This window comes from Anthonomus grandis, chromosome 12 (assembly GCF_022605725.1).
Source record: "Anthonomus grandis grandis chromosome 12, icAntGran1.3, whole genome shotgun sequence".
Classification (NCBI taxonomy): domain Eukaryota; kingdom Metazoa; phylum Arthropoda; class Insecta; order Coleoptera; family Curculionidae; genus Anthonomus; species Anthonomus grandis.
In genome coordinates, this window is record NC_065557.1 from 15,969,947 (window position 1) to 15,989,376 (window position 19,430).

The window sequence follows — 19,430 nt, forward strand, 5'->3', positions numbered from 1 at the left end:
TAGGTTGTCATACATCACCCTTTATTAACTCCCTTAAAACTTATTATTGAATACCTTGCCAACAATCCTTAAAACATTTGTTGCTTATACCGCGATAATTATACAATTAGGTCAAGTGAATGAACTACACGTTATAAAATATAATGGTAATATTTTCTTAGCAACAAGAATGCGATGGTAGCATTTTTATAGTTTGTTAATCTATTGCGTACCATCACATCACAGAAAATACTCATATTACCTCCTGGTAAACCACTTATACCCCACCGAAACTTATCGGAGGTCCACTAGGCTTTTTTGGGCTAAGAAATGTTATATTAATGAGCAAACTGTAAAAACTGCCCAGATACCTAAACCTAGAATGGCTCTTCCGGATGACGTAGTCTGCTGTTTCTCCTCCGAATACCAACGGCACTCTGCCGTCCGTAATATCTACAGGGTGTCCCCGTTCAACGGATTAAAAGGGCTACAGTATATACAGAAATCATAGAGAAGTAATTTAATAAAGAAAAGCGATGGTCGCCACTGTTTTATGGAAAATTAATTTTTTAATTCAAAATATCGTATTAATTATCAACAAAAAATGACCATTGATTTTTTGCGTTCCTACGTATCTTGTAAGAGGTTAATTCTGATTTAAATACTTTGAGAAGTCTTTCTTGTTGTAAAAGATTAAATTGTTAAATACAGTACATTATTAATAAATTTTCTTTGATGGGCCCACTTTTCCACAGAGGTAGTAAAAAACAGAGAAATATGTAATAAATTTTTTGTATCAGGTTAGCCCTGATATTACTAATTTGAGTGCCAAAGCAATTTATCCTGTCATTTTGAAGCTTTGTATTATAAAATTGGTCGTTAAGAAAATATGCACTGACCTTTAATTTTCTCTCAAAAATACTCTCCAATTTGTCCCACATTTTCTTTGCTGTTTGACACTGCATGACATGGAAAAGTAAATCAGCCTCCATTTTGGTAACTAGTGAATCTTGGGAGCACGAACATCCTTTAATCCCCACTTGGGAATGTTGTCATTGTCTTCGATAGATCTCTCTTCAGTACCAATAGTAGTTTTAACCATCAATACCACTTTTATTTGAAACCGCCAAACATTCCATTTTGTCGAAAAACAATGAAAAACACAAAGTCACGGTCTCACAACATTTACTTAAAGCTACACGTGTTTCGCTCTATTCAGAGCATCATCAGGCCTAAAACAATAATAATTAGTCTTGAAAGAAAAAAGAGGACATTAAAAAGACTAAAACCTTAAAAAGCCACTGACGTTGGCAAAACAGTAAATAAACATACATTTAAGGTTAGGATGACTATACAGTTATTTAGAACCAAAAAAAAAAAAATAAAAAATAAAAAATTACACCTATTGGGAATCGAACCCGCAACAACAAGCTTACAAGCCAGAGACTATAACCTATGGGCTACCGGAACACTGAGGAGAAGTTCAAAACATTTGATGTTAAGCCAAGGCATTCTAACACAATATTAAACTTATTTCAGTTGGAAGAGATTATGTAAATATAAAATTGATTAAATAAGATTATTAAAAATAAGGTTGGGTTCAAAATTAAATACGTCGTTAACACAGACAAGAACAGGACTCTTCTTGGCTTTAGTAATTTCCATCCTCTCCAGAAGGTCAAGCTTTTTCCCTTTAGGGCATTCATGAAGTATTTCAGCTCCGACCTCTGGAGAAAAGTGATGTGTGGAAGCTAACAGGTGATTCGCAAACGCTGACTTTGTATCACGGACGTCTGTATTTTTAAATTTCTCAAACAACGCTACATGTTCTTTAACGCGTGTAGAAATTTTTCTTCCAGATTGGCCAATATATACAGCGTCACAATCCCCACATTTCAAAGAGTAAACCCCTGATTTCAAAAAGACATTTGCCTTGTCTATCACGCTCACTAACTGTTTTTTTAAATTATTCGCGGTTTTGAAAGCGATTTTGATATTAGAGGTCTTAAAAAATTTTTAGCTAAATTTAATGAAATTGAGCCGAAAAAGGATAAAGATCTAAAGGACTTTTTGTCGTCTTTCGCATGAAGAAGGTTGTAAGTCAACCTATATTTATTTAAGAACTTAAAGTATAATTTGTTAATTAAGTAAAGTGGAAATCCATTATTAAAAGCAATATGTTTTATAATATTAAGCTCTTTAGCAAACGCTTCCTTTGACAGGGCGATGTTAAAAAGTCTGTAAAAGAAAGAATTGAAGGAGGCAAATTTGTATGGATAGGGAGAAATAGACGCATATTGAATGACATTATCAGTAGTTGTGGGTTTACGATATATTTCAAATATTAGTTTATTATTGAGTCTTTCTATAAGGAGGTCTAGGAATGGCAGTTTACCATTTTGTTCTTCCTCAATGGTAAAAGAAATCTTTGGGTGCAAAGAATTCACAAAACGAAGAAAATTTGTCAAATCTTCTTTCTGGCCATTCCAGACAATAAAAATATCGTCAACGTACCTCTTATATTCAATGAGAAACTCCCCAAACCTACCCTTAACAATCCTTTCTTCTAGGTTGCTCATAAAAATTTCACTTAACAGTGGGGAAAGGCATGAACCCATAGCCAATCCAGAGACTTGTTTGAAAATTTTATTATTGAATTGAAAGAAATTTTGATTCACAACAAGGCTGAGCAAGTCCAAGAGGTTATCAACTATAACTCGACTGAGGGAAGATTTTAATAATAGAGTTCTTACCAGATCTATACATTCTGTAGGGGGAATACTAGGAAAAAGATTTTTTACATCCAAAGAAATAAGTATAGATCCGTCAGGTATGTAAAGATTTTTCAGACTATTTGACAAATCCACTGAATTTTTAGTTGAATAAACACTCCTAAACTTAGTCACCTCCCTCAAAATTGTGTTTAACCAAGCTGATAAATGGTAGCAGGGGGAATTGATAAAAGAAACCACTGGTCTTATTGGAACATTGTTTTTGTGAATTTTTGGAAGACCGTAGAGAATTGGAGTTCTGGGATTCATAGGATACAGCTTTTCTTTCTTAGTATTAAAGAACTCAAGAGTTAAACTGCACTTGTCCAGCATTTGCTTAACTTTAGTAAAATACGAGTTGGTGGGGTCTCTATTGACTGGAACAAAGTCCTCTGAATCCAAGAAATCCAACACTTTCTGAATGTAATCATTCCTCTTTAGAATAACCAAACAATTACCCTTGTCTGCTTTTGATAATATTAAATCGTTACTTTTGATTTTATTTTTTAAAGAAGTTAAATGTTTTTTGTTAATCAAAAGTAACGATTTAATATTATCAAAAGCAGACAAGGGTAATTGTTTGGTTATTCTAAAGAGGAATGATTACATTCAGAAAGTGTTGGATTTCTTGGATTCAGAGGACTTTGTTCCAGTCAATAGAGACCCCACCAACTCGTATTTTACTAAAGTTAAGCAAATGCTGGACAAGTGCAGTTTAACTCTTGAGTTCTTTAATACTAAGAAAGAAAAGCTGTATCCTATGAATCCCAGAACTCCAATTCTCTACGGTCTTCCAAAAATTCACAAAAACAATGTTCCAATAAGACCAGTGGTTTCTTTTATCAATTCCCCCTGCTACCATTTATCAGCTTGGTTAAACACAATTTTGAGGGAGGTGACTAAGTTTAGGAGTGTTTATTCAACTAAAAATTCAGTGGATTTGTCAAATAGTCTGAAAAATCTTTACATACCTGACGGATCTATACTTATTTCTTTGGATGTAAAAAATCTTTTTCCTAGTATTCCCCCTACAGAATGTATAGATCTGGTAAGAACTCTATTATTAAAATCTTTCCTCAGTCGAGTTATAGTTGATAACCTCTTGGACTTGCTCAGCCTTGTTGTGAATCAAAATTTCTTTCAATTCAATAATAAAATTTTCAAACAAGTCTCTGGATTGGCTATGGGTTCATGCCTTTTCCCACTGTTAAGTGAAATTTTTATGAGCAACCTAGAAGAAAGGATTTTTAAGGGTAGGTTTGGGGAGTTTCTCATTGAATATAAGAGGTACGTTGACGATATTTTCATTGTCTGGAATGGCCAGAAAGAAGCTTTGACAAATTTTCTTCGTTTTGTGAATTCTTTGCACCCAAAGATTTCTTTTACCATTGAGAAAGAACAAAATGGTAAACTGCCATTCCTAGACCTCCTTATAGAAAGACTCAATAATAAACTAATATTTGAAATATATCGTAAACCCACAACTACTGATAATGTCATTCAATATGCGTCTATTTCTCCCTATCCATACAAATTTGCCTCCTTCAATTCTTTCTTTTACAGACTTTTTAACATCGCCCTGTCAAAGGAAGCGTTTGCTAAAGAGCTTAATATTATAAAACATATTGCTTTTAATAATGGATTTCCACTTTACTTAATTAACAAATTATACTTTAAGTTCTTAAATAAATATAGGTTGACTTACAACCTTCTTCATGCGAAAGACGACAAAAAGTCCTTTAGATCTTTATCCTTTTTCGGCTCAATTTCATTAAATTTAGCTAAAAATTTTTTAAGACCTCTAATATCAAAATCGCTTTCAAAACCGCGAATAATTTAAAAAAACAGTTAGTGAGCGTGATAGACAAGGCAAATGTCTTTTCGAAATCAGGGGTTTACTCTTTGAAATGTGGGGATTGTGACGCTGTATATATTGGCCAATCTGGAAGAAAAATTTCTACACGCGTTAAAGAACATGTAGCGTTGTTTGAGAAATTTAAAAATACAGACGTCCGTGATACAAAGTCAGCGTTTGCGAATCACCTGTTAGCTTCCACACATCACTTTTCTCCAGAGGTCGGAGCTGAAATACTTCATGAATGCCCTAAAGGGAAAAAGCTTGACCTTCTGGAGAGGATGGAAATTACTAAAGCCAAGAAGAGTCCTGTTCTTGTCTGTGTTAACGACGTATTTAATTTTGAACCCAACCTTATTTTTAATAATCTTATTTAATCAATTTTATATTTACATAATCTCTTCCAACTGAAATAAGTTTAATATTGTGTTAGAATGCCTTGGCTTAACATCAAATGTTTTGAACTTCTCCTCAGTGTTCCGGTAGCCCATAGGTTATAGTCTCTGGCTTGTAAGCTTGTTGTTGCGGGTTCGATTCCCAATAGGTGTAATTTTTTATTTTTTATTTTTTTGGTTCTAAATAACTGTATAGTCATCCTAACCTTAAATGTATGTTTATTTACTGTTTTGCCAACGTCAGTGGCTTTTTAAGGTTTTAGTCTTTTTAATGTCCTCTTTTTTCTTTCAAGACTAATTATTATTGTTTTAGGCCTGATGATGCTCTGAATAGAGCGAAACACGTGTAGCTTTAAGTAAATGTTGTGAGACCGTGACTTTGTGTTTTTCATTGTTTTTCGTCTGTTGTATACGTCGGTCTCTTTGTGAAAAATGGATGAGATTTTCTTATTCCATTTTGTGTCATGTAGCTTCATCATAGTGATCGCCTCCACTTTTCTTTGTTCTTCTATTTTTCAGTTTCCCCTAGATTTTATTATTTAATAAAAATAACTCGTCAGATTACTACTATAATTGAGAATGTGCCTGCATCCATAACCTGTGGTTGTGGAAGTTTGTGGTAGTAATAAAAGGTAAAGATAGTAAAAAAGGTTTATTAATATAAAACATGTGCAAAAAAATAAAGTAACCTTATTACTTACTAGATAGCCATCATTTTGCGTGATTGTGTTCTTTGGATGTTGGTCACTCAAATTTTAGTAGTGCCAAGTGAAAGAAAACAAACAATTAAATTTTTGGGAGGTTAGGTTTACAAAAACCAAATAGAAAGTTTCATTTAATTAAGAATTTAAGATAGTTGCATAATACCATAAAAATGGTGGTTTTCATTTCAATTTTTGAAATAAAAAACAAAAGGTATAGAAACTGTAACATTTGGTTAACACGTATATTTTACTTTAGAATATGGTTTAAAAAAATATCTTGTGTAAATGTTTCTATACACAGTAGGATTATTAAAACTTAAAGAATTACAGATATTAAAAATTACAAAATCCTAATTAAAATGAGGGTTATGCATTAATTTTATTTATACAAATTAGTTGTTAATATATATATTAGATTATATTTAATAAATTATTCTAACTTTAACCTTTCATAAATATACAAATTTTCAATAAAATAATACTTCCAATTACCTAAATAATTTATCACCAATCGGGTTCTCTCTGTGTTGGCATATTATAGTTCATTAAAATTTGACTATTAATAATTATTATATATTCAGAGTTTTATTAAATACCGGTCTGCTCATTTTTGATTGATTTTTATATATTGCAATGTAGCAGTAAAGTATTAACGTTTATTGTAATTTTTTATAATATATAATAGTTGCTTTTATTTTCAAGATAATTGTGTCCCAATTTTTAGAGAATAGTTTCATAGAAATTTTATATATACAATTTTTATTTGTTGTCAAATGCTAATTAGTATTAATTTCGGACAAGAAATTATTTATAGAAGAATAGTAGGGCTAAATAAACTTTAATAGCAGTTATCAAAAAAATATATTTTTCTAGTAGTTTTTTTATTTAATAGTAGTATAGAATATAAGTTTAGAACAAATGTTTTTTTTCCTATCTATGTACTACTGGTTTAAAGTATCAAGAGTGGTAAATAAATTGACAGCTTCTTATTTTTTCGAATTATTTTTTGGACGATTATGTGCGATCTTAAAAATAGTATTTTTTGTATAAATGAGATATAAATAACGCATTAATCCTTGCCGTATTTTGTATTTTTTTTTAAGGTAATTAATTATCTATACGCAAAAATCTAACGTAGATAAATATTTTCAATGACTTAAAATATTTACTCTGATAAATAATATTTTTTATTTTGAAGATTCTATAATTTTTTTATAGATATTTGCCTTGTCTATAGTGTTTAATTAAATATACGAATTTTTTCTTATTAAGACATTTATTGCTTAAAAAATACTAAATTGATCATTTTTTGTCTTATAAATCAGAAATGTATCAAACAGATCTAAATACAAATTTTACAGAAAGATTCAAAAGGCGTATTCATTTATCTTTAAATAATAATTTATTATAATAAATCCTAATTAGGATTCATTTATGCATTTTTTTTTGTTTTTATTGATCTTTATTCTATAAGAATAAATTTGAATTTGAATTAATTTTTAAACCCTTGATATTTTAAGGGTAGCTAACGACTCAAAAGGCAAAAACAGAAAAAATTATTTAAGTATTAATTAAGTAAGTGTATTATAGTATTCTTAATTCTATGCTGAAATTTCATATAGCCCAATCAAATGCCTGATTATATTAACAAATCGTAATTAAAAATAATTTTCTATAGAACAAACATTTTTGAATTATTAGGTTGATTATCAAACAATCGCTTTTTATTTAAATATCAGCTTAAACTGCTTCCAAAACAAACCCATAGTTCATCGTTGATATAAATTTTTATTAACGATTAGAATAAAAATAATTTAATGTCCTATTATAGGCTGTATTGCCACCATACTGCGATCTTAAAAAAGTACCGAGAAATAATGAATTATTCATTATATTATAGACCCCTTCCGAAATAATACACTTACCCCAACGAATAACTAAATGATCAAATTATTTTTAAGCACGTATTTACGGAAAATTCTCTTTTATGTTATTTATCTGCTTTTTAGAAAATGACAAAAGTCAACTGCGGCCATATCAGGTAAATATGGTGGCTATTTCGTAAGATTTGAAACAGAATGATAGCCTTGTAAAATGGTGCGTTATCGTCATTCAAATATTTTTGTATATTCTATAATATTTAGCCATATTTATTTAACAATTTTTTACATTATAGCAATAATTGCACCGAGTGAAAAACACCGCGATAATTGAAAATAATAACGCAGTTAGAAGGCGCCATTCCCAGGACTGTTGAATAGATTGAATATCGAGATCTTTACCTCTATGCTTCATCATCAGTAACAATGCGTTTTTGCAGAAAATTCGTATCATTATGCATAAGTCGAGCAGCAACAAATATCATGCCTGCTTAGAGTAATACGAATTTATTTCATAGAATTTAATTCTTTTACTTTAGCGATGTTAAGGTCAGTTAAATATGTTAATGGTCAATCAGAGCGAGGCAAATCTTCCTTTTAAATGTCATCCTGATAAACGACCGCTTATAAGCACCATGCATATGACGCATTTTTTTTAAAGTGAAATCACCTTCTTATTCGCACCGACATTTTTTTTAAATATTTTTACCTATTGTAAAAATTGCAAAACATGTTTTAGTAATATAAACAAATTGAATGACTCCCGAACTCTGCGTGAGTATAGGGTATAGTTGTGCTAACTTAGCTATAAAGATAATTTTAACAATTCGCTTACGCGGGTTTTTTAAATAGTCAATAGCCGGTACAAAATGTATGTCCTAAAATATATAAAAGGTTATAATTAAAAAAATATATATAAAAATCCCTATATTATTGGAGAACTTAAAAATAAGAAATGGAGAACTTAAAATAAGAAATTTTTGCTTTTATTGAGTCTAACTATATTGCAAACTAACTAACAACGGCATTTGGTAAATAGTAAAAAACCATAATCAAGGTAAACAACGTGTGAAGTTTTAAAGGTTTTAATTTCCTTTATAAAAATTAAGTAAAATTATAAAAACAAAGAAAATGGAACTTTACGTAACAATAATTTCTTACACTATTTTTCAACAGATATTTTTATCAAAATAAAATTATTTTAAATAAACAAAAATTTATTTTTTTACGTGTCATATCCATGACAATAGTAACTTTAATAAAATAAATCTATATAGCGTATTCAGTAAATATTTATGAAAATCGTATATTATTATATATATTTAAACAGAATAATTTTATATACAAAAATATTTAATAATATTTGGATATTGTGTAACCTACATACGGCTTATAAATTATGCAAAATCATTACTCGGTAAATATAATGTTGTATAATTAAATAAGCTCTGCTTTATAAAATTGGGATGCTATCAATTTATATAGATTACATTTTGATTTATTGCTGTTTCTAATTAGGTAAAATCCTCTATGATATTAGCCGCAATTTTATAACAAAATATCGGTCTTAAAGTGAAAAACCCGGATAATTTTTTCGTTAAATTCGAAGCAAATCCCCGCTCTTAAAACTCGGGGCTTACCAAAAAAGGGCAGACAGAATAGAAAAATTAGCATTTTTATCAAGGGAACAAGAACTCTCTTAATCTATTGGCATTTTTACCCTGGTTTTATTTTTCTCCGGCTTGATAAAGGTCGGCGTGGCAGTTGGACGGGCAAAAATTTAATTTGTCTGGTACAGAGATCACTCATAATAATTAACCGTGACCCGTGGTAGCTTCTTTATTAACATTTTCATTTTATAATAATTTGCATTTTTTAATTAAGTAATTATATGCTTTAACATTATAGAAGAAATGCCTTCAGAAGAATTATAACTAATTAAAATATTCATATTTACAGAAGCTAGTGAGTTGATATAAATGTTCTATTTGAAATTCAGTTTCAGTCAGAGGAAAACTAGGAATCTTGAAAGCAATTTTATGGTAAAAACTCATGAAATGTGCATTTAAGGCCGTTTATAAAACTTGAAAAGTGATCTCTTATTCAAGCGAAACGTGCTCAATATATGGAATGCTTTGCAATCGTTGTCACCTAAAGCTCGTTTTTTCACAAAAGGGAAACCATTTTTTTTAGTAAAAATTTGTTGAGGCAAAAGTTTACTATACTCCTTCAAATTCAAATTATTTATTTTTGCTTTACTCATAGTGTCAGAGTGAGAGCAGTGATTTTAGAGAATTAATATGAAATATATAAAATATAAAATTATATAAAATGATGAAACAACAATGATAAATACCTAAGATATAGAAAATTATCTAATTTTGAGCAATGCTAATACACACATTCTATTTGCACACGTCATTGTCAAAAAAAAGTAATAAGATTTTATGATCTTACATTTTACATTTTAAACAAAACTAAACATTTAAATAGTAAAAAGTAGAGCACGTTTATAAAAATTTATAACACAATGATTAAAATAAAAAAATCTGGAAAAACTCAAAAAATTAAACCAAATGTAAAACTGCGAAGAAAGCTCTGTAGTTTATTTTTAAATGTTAGTAGCACCTGTTTTATGTTTTCAAATTTCATGAAAAATAATTAGTAGTCAGGCAACAAGGCCTCTACTGATGAAATTTCAACTTCTAACAGTTTTAAAGGAGATTATGTTTTAGTATCATGGCTATGCATAGAATCTTATTTTTTATAAAGCTTTATTTTTAAATAGAATTTTATAGGCTTTGTATATTTATAGACTATAATTTTTTTTTTACCCTTTTTAAAAACATACAATAGTATGTACTTTTTTAACACGCAAATAAATAACAATTTACTTCATTATTGTTGTCAAGTCATTAGTATTGTTATTATAAAATTTCTTGTTAACATTCTTTTCTTATTATAAGCAATAATAAACAATTGACTCACATTAACGAAAAATTGTATACCTTTTTATAAAAGTGTAACATTTTTAAAATACTTAAAGTTTTTTTATAACAAAATATATGTTTCTATTGACAGTCTTAGAGGACAAAGTAACTATATAGCAAACACAAAAAAATAACTTTATCAAAAGCAAGAAAAAAACAATATATTGAAGGTGATTAAAATGTTGATCATTTGCTCTAATGCAAAATTGGCACATCTTTGTAAACCTTTAAATAGCATTAAAAAGAACCATTGGTCTCCTTTGCAATTTAACAGGTCCATTGGTAGATATCCATCGTTGAGGAAAGTTATTATCAAAAAATGCCCTTAAAAGCCTGAAGTTATGACTTGGCGAACCGTCTTACTGTAGGTAAAGATCATTATGTTGGGCTAATAGAGCTGCTTCTGTATGTCAGTTCCTGGTATTGTGATAACTAAATGCCCGCACTTGAAAAAAAGCATTGATCCCACCACATAATAAATCTTCCAAATAAATCGTTAGCATCGATTTGCTGAAAATACCACATGCAAATCAGTGTCCAGCGTTCAATATCGCCAGGATGCAAATATGGCACTATACGAAATTCGTATAATTGATACTCATATTTCTTCAAGATCCTCTTAGCTTCAGTTTTTATCACTCCATTTTTCTACTTAATTTTTCCATATGAGGACGAAGGTGTTGTTTCTATCTGTCCTAAGATATATATCTCTTTTTTCCCTGTTTTAACGAGCTTTAAACGAGCAATTATCTTTAAAAACGGTTATCTTCGTTCTGGATGTTTCAAAAACATTCACTTATAATGGTAATCAAATTTGTTTTTACCATAATAGCTCACTTACTTTTCCGAAGCTTTTTCAGTTTTTTTATTACTCTGTATAAAAGAAACCATCATATTATATCTTTCGTTCGTTAATTTTCATATGCTGCCATTATTTGAAAACCTTGACAAATATCAATTGAATCCAAAAATCTCATCCATTATTCTCTAAGAGATCAACATACAAAATTGACGAAAAACAAAGAAAAACACAAAGTCACGGTCTCACAACATGTAATAAAACGGGCTACACGTGTTTCGCTCTAGTTAGAGCATCATCAGGCCTTTAGAAGCCATCCAGACACTTCCGGAAGTGTGTGTGACTTTATGTTTTTCTTTGTTTTTCGTCAATTAAATATCAATTGAGTAAAAATATCAAAAGGAGGTTAATAAACTGGTTCTGGAAAATTAACCAGAAGTCGATCAAAAAACGGGTATCTTATCCGTTAGACATATTTGACATTTATTTTTGTTTCTTGTCATAAACAATAGCTATGACCTACTAAAGTCAAAATTATACCCATTTGTAATGACGTCATTTTTGTTTATCTTTGTTTAGCATATTCCAAACAGCGGCGATAACAAACTTTTGAAAAAAATTGGTGTCTGATGATTATTCACGTTTTATATACTAGGTTATGTGAAATATCCGTCACTGTCAATCAAAAATATTGGTTTGTCAACTTCTTCTTGAAAGTTATTTCGAAAAGTGTTACATAATGCCTAAAAAAAGATATAATAGGTATAATGAACAATCGCAGCTGATGATTTTAAATATATTGGCTTTTTTTCAACTGGAAAAGGAACAAGTCCGAAACGGAATTGCACTTCAAATTGAGAATGTGATACAGCGAGCCGCAGATGCAACAAAATTAAGCACAACAGCGATCGCAAATATAAAGAAGAATGGGATAACATCAGATTAGGATTACGCCGCCCGTATATCTTCCAAGCAAAAGACAGCAAAAACCAAAATTACAACATATTTGAAATATAGAATTTGGGACACAATTTATTCTATGTACGCCAGAAAAGAATATGTAATATTGTCAACAATAAGAGAAAAGTTCAGGGAAGAAATTGAATATTTTGAGTTTCCCATTGACTCCTTAAGAAGATGGATCAATAGTATAGGCTTTAAGTGGGAAAAATCAAATAACAGAAAATATTTGATGGACTTGCCAAATATTGTTCATAAAAGAATCAATTTTTTAAGGGAGTATATCAAAAATAGAAATGTAGATCCGGAAGGTTTTACTCTAGTTTTCATTGACGAGACGTGGATTTTTAGCAATGGATTATTTCGTAATAGCTGACAAGATGACACCAAGCACACGGATTCAAGGAAAAACAGTGAAGGTAAAAATTATTTGGTTATCTTTTTAGATTTTTTTTTTGAATAAAAACTATTGCCCTTGTAAGGGCCCTCTAACTTCATAATTTCATCTGTTTCATAGTTTCATATAATTTCTCTCTAAGACAATATGAGGGAATTTAACTCCATACACTACTTGTATGTGCATGGAATATTACTTATTAATTATATTAAATTTATGTTCTGGAAGAATGATTTCTAAAAGAAGACAATTGAATTATCTTTTATTTTTAAGGTCATCGTTTTATCGACAAAACCAAAGATGGCTTCATCAAGGGTGCAAATTTAATATTCAAGAGTGGATTAAAGACGGTAGATTATCATGACAATATGAATAGGAAAAACTTCAAAAACTGGTTCCAAATCTTCCCCCAAAGTCATTTATAATCATGGACAATGCAAGTTATCATTCTGGTTTATTAGAAGAAATCCCGAGAAAATCTTGGACAAAGCAGAGACTGACCGAATGGTTGAAGAAAAAGAATATTGGCTTTCCAGAAAAAGCCATAAAAGATAAAATATGGAGAATTGCACGCAGAAACTGCCCTAGTTAAAAAAAGTACTTCCTTGATGAATATGTTAAACCTTTAGGACACAAAATTTTGCGACTGCTACCATATCGTTGCCAGTTTAATGCAATTGAAATGGTATGGTCGGAATGTAAACGAAAATATGATCAATATATTTCCAATTTTAAGGGGTCACCTTCAGAAGTTCTGACTACATGGGAAAGGGTAATAAACGAAATTTCTATAGATCACTGGCAAAAATATGTTTGTCATACAGAAAAGGTAATTGAAAAGGCTTAGGAGGCAATACAAGTGTGTGATGCCTATGACATTCTGCCACTTGTGATTACGACTGACGAAGACGACGATGACGAAGACAATATCTCTGATTTTAGTTCTGAATCTGATAATACTGACGAGATTGATTAAGCTTTTTTTATTCTAGCAAATTTTATTTTATGATCGTCGTTTAAGTATTCAATCATATCGTTGCAATTTCAATAACTTGGTAATGCAATATGGCGTGTTTTTTTTGAGTTTGTATGTTTTATTTTTTGGAATGGTATTTTCATTTTAATGTGTTAACATATTCCTTCAAGCAGCATTTTTTTTCATGAATAAGTAAATTTAATTGTCAGTATTTAAATTTTTCATAGTGAGTTAAAATAATTTTATACCATTATTCACCATTTTTGTAAGCTCGGTTTTGTTACGTCTACTGCTCGTGCCGAATTCTACTTTTCAAATATGTTGTAGATTTGGTTTTTACGGTCTTTTGCTTGGAAAATATATGAGCAGCGTAATCCTGATCTGATTTTATCCCATTCTTCTTTATATTTGCGATCGTGCTCAATTTTGTTGCATCTGCGGTTCGCTCTATCACATTCTCAATTTGAAGTGCCATTCCGTTTCGGACTTATTGTTTATGTCCCATTATTTATGATTAATTATAATAATATTTGTTAATTGTTAAGTTTGTTAATAATACAATAAATACTACAAGATTTTTTTAAATTTTTTGGGAATGAAAGTATATACATGAATATAAAAATATAATAATATGCTGCTAAAATAAATCATTTTTTAATTTCTGAACGTATTAAAAAACATAGCAGACTATTAATTTCTAAAGGCGATGGTAAAGTTTCTAACCTAATATTGATTGGCAAAAATATCTACGGCATACGTTTTTTCTCACCTGGATGACGTAACTACAAATGGGTATAATTTCGACTTTATTAAATTGCGTTTTATGAGACAAAGTACGTACTATTACATATTTTTAAAACAGTAAAAAAAAGATAAATTTTTTAGTCTATAAATATACAAGGTGTTTTATTTAAGAAACGTAAGTTTGGCTTATAACTGAAAAATAGTAAATATGTAAAAAGAAATATTTACACCACTACATTCTATGGAAAAAATCTATAAGAATATTATTTTACGTTTTCGATAAGTTCAAGCAAAACGTTAGTATGAGAGGGAACTCAAAATGCAACATTCTCAAGAATGTATCTTAAATACCAAACGGAATCTAAAAATTTTGTTAACAGCATCATTGGTTTTTTAAAGTAGCATACTGTCGCAAGAACTGCATCCCCGTAACGTTAAAAATAACAGAGATACCTCGCAAAAGTACCCAAAATGGAACGCTGTATATAGTCGACTCTTCAAAAGATTTGTGACCAAATCCAAGATACCCAAGGACTATTATATGTATGCTAAAAAGATATATTTACAAGTTACAAGATATATTACAAGCCATAGTGCTACATACTAAGCACTGTATAAAATCACTTAATCAAGTTAGGTTAGGAAACGGAGAGATTCCATATATTTCTAGTTATAACTATCCAGGTATAATAGATTATAAATAAACATGGGAAGAGCATATAAATACGGTATTACTAAACTGTTAATAAAAATAAACACGGCTATAATAACGTGAACACCGGGAGCACACCAAAAAATCCAAAAAACGACTTTGACTCTATATTCTACTGCTCCGATACGGAAAGCCAATTGAATAAAATTAATAGGATTCAGTACGAAGCACTTCGATTAATAACTGGGGTAGTTAGAGAGTAGACCACATCATAAGCTTTTCTTAATGAATCTTGTGAAATACCATTAGCTTACCGTAGATCTTTCTTGGACCAGAAATTTATGGTTTAGGTTAGCCTTAAGGAAAACGTATAGCACCTAAATAAAATTAATAACTTTGTACAAAACATATTACAAGGTATATAGGTCCTATAAAAATGAATTACGCACCATTAGCCAAAGGATTCACAGAAACGGCTTTTGTGCAAAATCATAATGTGAAATCCAATAAACCACCAATGTTTACCTGAAACTTTAGTTGTTTGGCTAAAATTAAGCTTTTGTAGCACAACTATACAGAGTTTTGTTTAATAAATGAAACGAATATGAGAGTTTTTTACATGAATACCGTTTGGTTGGTAATATAAGAGATGCCTCCTATTAAGCCGGCACCATTGATATCTTTATTAATAGTTAAGATACAGGATCGGTTAAATTTATAAACTAGTAGGATTTTTTCTGTTTAAAAATGTGAAAAAAATTTAATATTTAATTTTCGAGATAATCTGAAAAATGTAATAAATTTGAAAAGATAATAATTTTCTTAATAAAAAAGTTTATATATACTAATGTTTTAATAGAAGCAAATTTACAATATATAGATAATCATTGCAGGTCATGGCAATTTAAATGAAATACTTTGTAAAATAAGGTTAAGTATAACTTCTCAATATAATTGTAATAATTCAGAATTAGATGATATTCATCACTTTTTATTTGCACGTGATGAATATAAAATAACCATTACCTACATTTATGATGAATTTTTAAGAACAAACCAATTTCCCTAGAACAGCGTTTCTTTATTTCAGTATTTTAGAATCTAAAAAAGGATTTAATATAATTATAAGATGAATTTATGTAGAAGAAATCTGTAACTGAACAATATATTTAGTTTTAAAAATTGTCCGCAGAGGTGTAAAAGATTTAAGTATTTAATTTGTGAAAATTAAGTAAAAAAAAGAAAAGAGTAGAAAATTAAAATAGTTTACCAAAAAGTGGCAAACCACTACGGCATGCGGTTCACAAAAAAAATATCTGCTATTTTTAATAACATGATTTCTCGAATATATTAGAGAGGCTTAAGGTTCTTAAAAGCATTAATCACGTTTTTAATTTTTTCTAATGCATTATCACATGGATTGACTTAATCAAAAGAAACAAATTGTAAATGTTTTTTTCTAATTTTATCAAATTTATAAAAATATACCCTTATCAGATTTTAACAAATATATAAAAAAGCTTATAATAAAGTACGATTAGCAAAATGTGTTGAGAAGCCAATATACCTCCGTAACAAAATTTGACTAAAGCTCTAATGTAACTTAAAAGTCTAACAAGAAAATATGGTTTCCAGTAAATTAAGCCTTTTCCTCCAATCAAATTAAATTTGCTTGTCTGTAAAGGGAATGTTCTATAATAGCTTTATAGGATATGATGAGTGGTTGAAAATAGCTAGCCCTCTTGATTAAAAATTTATTAAATTAAATTCAGTTATTTTACTGCTTTATTTCTTAATTTAATTTTGTTTGGTTTCGCACTAGTTTGTTTTTAAGAGTAAATAATAAATTCCCATAATAATTTGAATTATGTTTTAACAGGGTTTTTTTTTTTAATGCAATAAAATGTTATTATACTTATTTTTTTAATATGGTATTTCTGGACACCTAATTGAACTTATAGAACTAATATAATTTTTGAGACAAAATATACAATCTTAATTAGATACACAAAATTAATAAATTTTTTAGATTTAATTTTGCAGATATCGTGTTCTTATAATACAGGATGTTCAAGATAAAAAGAAATATTAATTTGTATTGTATTTCATGTAAATTTTCTAATAATTTATAGTTTTGTGAAAAATTTCTATCAAATTTTTAACAATAAAAAATTCATTTTATTAGTAGATTCGAATACAAACTCAAATTTTCTGGATTTGTTACCTTTGAGTTTCTGAGAAGGTAAATTATATTTAGTAAGCTAATACCTAGAAGATAAAAAAGGAGATAATCTCATAAGATATTTCCGAACATTTTATTTTTATATTTACTATTCACCAACTTTTTAAAAATATTTTCAAAAAACGTTTACATTTATATTTCTCATAATAATTTAATATTATTTTATTTTCATTTATTTTGACCCATTCGGTTCTTCTCTACGAATTTTTTAATTTTTTGGTTCCCTGGACGTTTTCCTGTAACTAAATGGTTAATAATAACATATATCAGACAAAGATAATAAAAATAACAAAATATATAAACTTACATTAAATAATATTATATTACTACAGACTAAAACTGATATTCACCATTAAAATAATTAAATTTATCTCGAATTTATAATATTTCCTTTATTCCTCCTATTCCTAAAATTGTTCATATAAATAGCTTAATAATATCTAACGTAGTCTCATGCATTTTTATTATCTTTATTTATTATATTCGTTGCAATCCTTATTTTACACTCCAATATTCAACAGCTATAATATGAGCAATACTGTTTATAACAAAATATTAAATATCATATTCTTAATTTAACGTTTAAAAACCGCCAAATAAAAATAATTGTTTTATTGCTTTTTAAATTCAAGCAAATATTATAAAACATATCAATTATTCATTTTAATTTTATTTTTGGATTTATTATTTACTATAACTGAATAAAACAAAAAAAACAAAAAAAAATATTGTATCTAATAAAGTTTCATTAATTTATATACTTTATACAGTCATATAGTATATCTTTAAATATGCATAAATCAGCTAATATATATGGATTATATGCATTAAATTTATAAGTTACTTGCTATTTAAGTTTTCTTCGTAGTGTAATTTAATTAAAAAGTGTACATTTCTGTTATAATCCATTATCTTACTGCCGCTTCTAGCGGTTACTATGACAACCGTCATGCCCAACTAATCAACAATCCTTGAGCCGTGTTATTATACGGCTTTTAATATTAGGCCAAATTTAAACTGCCAATATTTCGGAAACTATCAATTTTCGGACTAGATAACCTTATACAAAGTTAACCTTATTTCTAATTATCTTTATGAAAAAATTATAAAAATAGGGGATTTCCATTTAAAAAAATTGACTTTTAATGATTTTTTCATTTTAATTTTTAATGCTAGTTTTTGACCGCCCTGTATCTTTTTTTTAGCCAAATTTTAAAATAGTCTTTTAAAGTGGTCCTTCCTCTAAAATAAAACCAAAACTAACCAATAAATAAAGGCTACTAAAAGGGAGTAATCGGTAATTATGTTAGGGCTTATAAACATAGTTTTTCACATGAAATTAAAAATATGTCAAAAACGGTTACACTTAGGTATAGGACATTATACACAAAATATACTTAGAATTTCACGTAAAAGCCAAAAAAGTAAAAATATACAGGGTGTTCCATTTAAAATAACGAAGTTGACACCTACTTCCGGTATAACCGGAAACGTCACAACTGTCAAAATATTTTAGTTGTGTAGCCCCCATCGACTGTGCCATGTTGCTAAATTTTCAAAATTTTTGAAAAATTAGTTTCCGAAATATCGATCGCGTCTATTCGTCGTGAGACACCTTGTATATATATATATATCTTTAAAAAATTATGCTTTTTAAGTAATTTAATATTTAAAATAATTAAAAAATAACTAAAAGTTGGAAATATCTGATAAAATATCAATTTAAACGTTTTTTCAAATCACGACAATTACGGAGACAGAAATTTAGTTTTCTTGACAAATTTCTCATGTACGATATTTAATTTAACTCGGAAAATGATACGAAGGTAAATGTGTAAAATTATTACATACTTACCTTACTTTTATACTATGTACTTTTATATATAATCTAATTTTTATACGGTTTTTTAGGCTTACCAAAACCGCGTAGCCATAACGTACGTACAGCATATGCACATATTAATGATGTTTTAAGCCGTTATTTTGGTTTGTTTAAAATTACCTAATAATTCTTGCTTATGCTTAACAGAGATAACTTTGAAACTTAAAAAAAACTTAAAATTTAAAAAAAAAATCTTAATAAAAT

The 19,430-nt window shown here is 28.8% G+C and overlaps 2 protein-coding genes across 3 annotated transcripts in view; both read right to left on the minus strand.

The window, feature by feature from the left end:
• Positions 1-19,430, minus strand: part of LOC126742764 (C3 and PZP-like alpha-2-macroglobulin domain-containing protein 8) — a 334,454-nt gene that overhangs the window by 270,949 nt on the left and 44,075 nt on the right. The window lies entirely within an intron of this gene.
• Positions 1,494-2,673, minus strand: LOC126743334 (uncharacterized). Its single transcript, XM_050450371.1, has 2 exons — positions 2,021-2,673; positions 1,494-1,889 (listed from the first exon to the last, which is right to left on the minus strand). Exons 1-2 carry the CDS (start codon positions 2,595-2,597, stop codon positions 1,549-1,551), a joined length of 918 nt encoding a protein of 305 aa, XP_050306328.1. The 5' UTR covers positions 2,598-2,673; the 3' UTR covers positions 1,494-1,548.

Excerpts from the sequence above, each read along its gene's own strand:
- LOC126743334 (XM_050450371.1), bottom strand. The coding sequence starts at position 2,597 with ATGGGTTCATGCCTTTCCCCACTGTTAAGTGAAATTTTTATGAGCAAC. Across the intron at positions 1,890-2,020 it reads TAGATCTTTATCCTTTTTCG|GGGTTTACTCTTTGAAATGT; the intron begins GCTCAATTTCAT and ends TTTTGAAATCAG.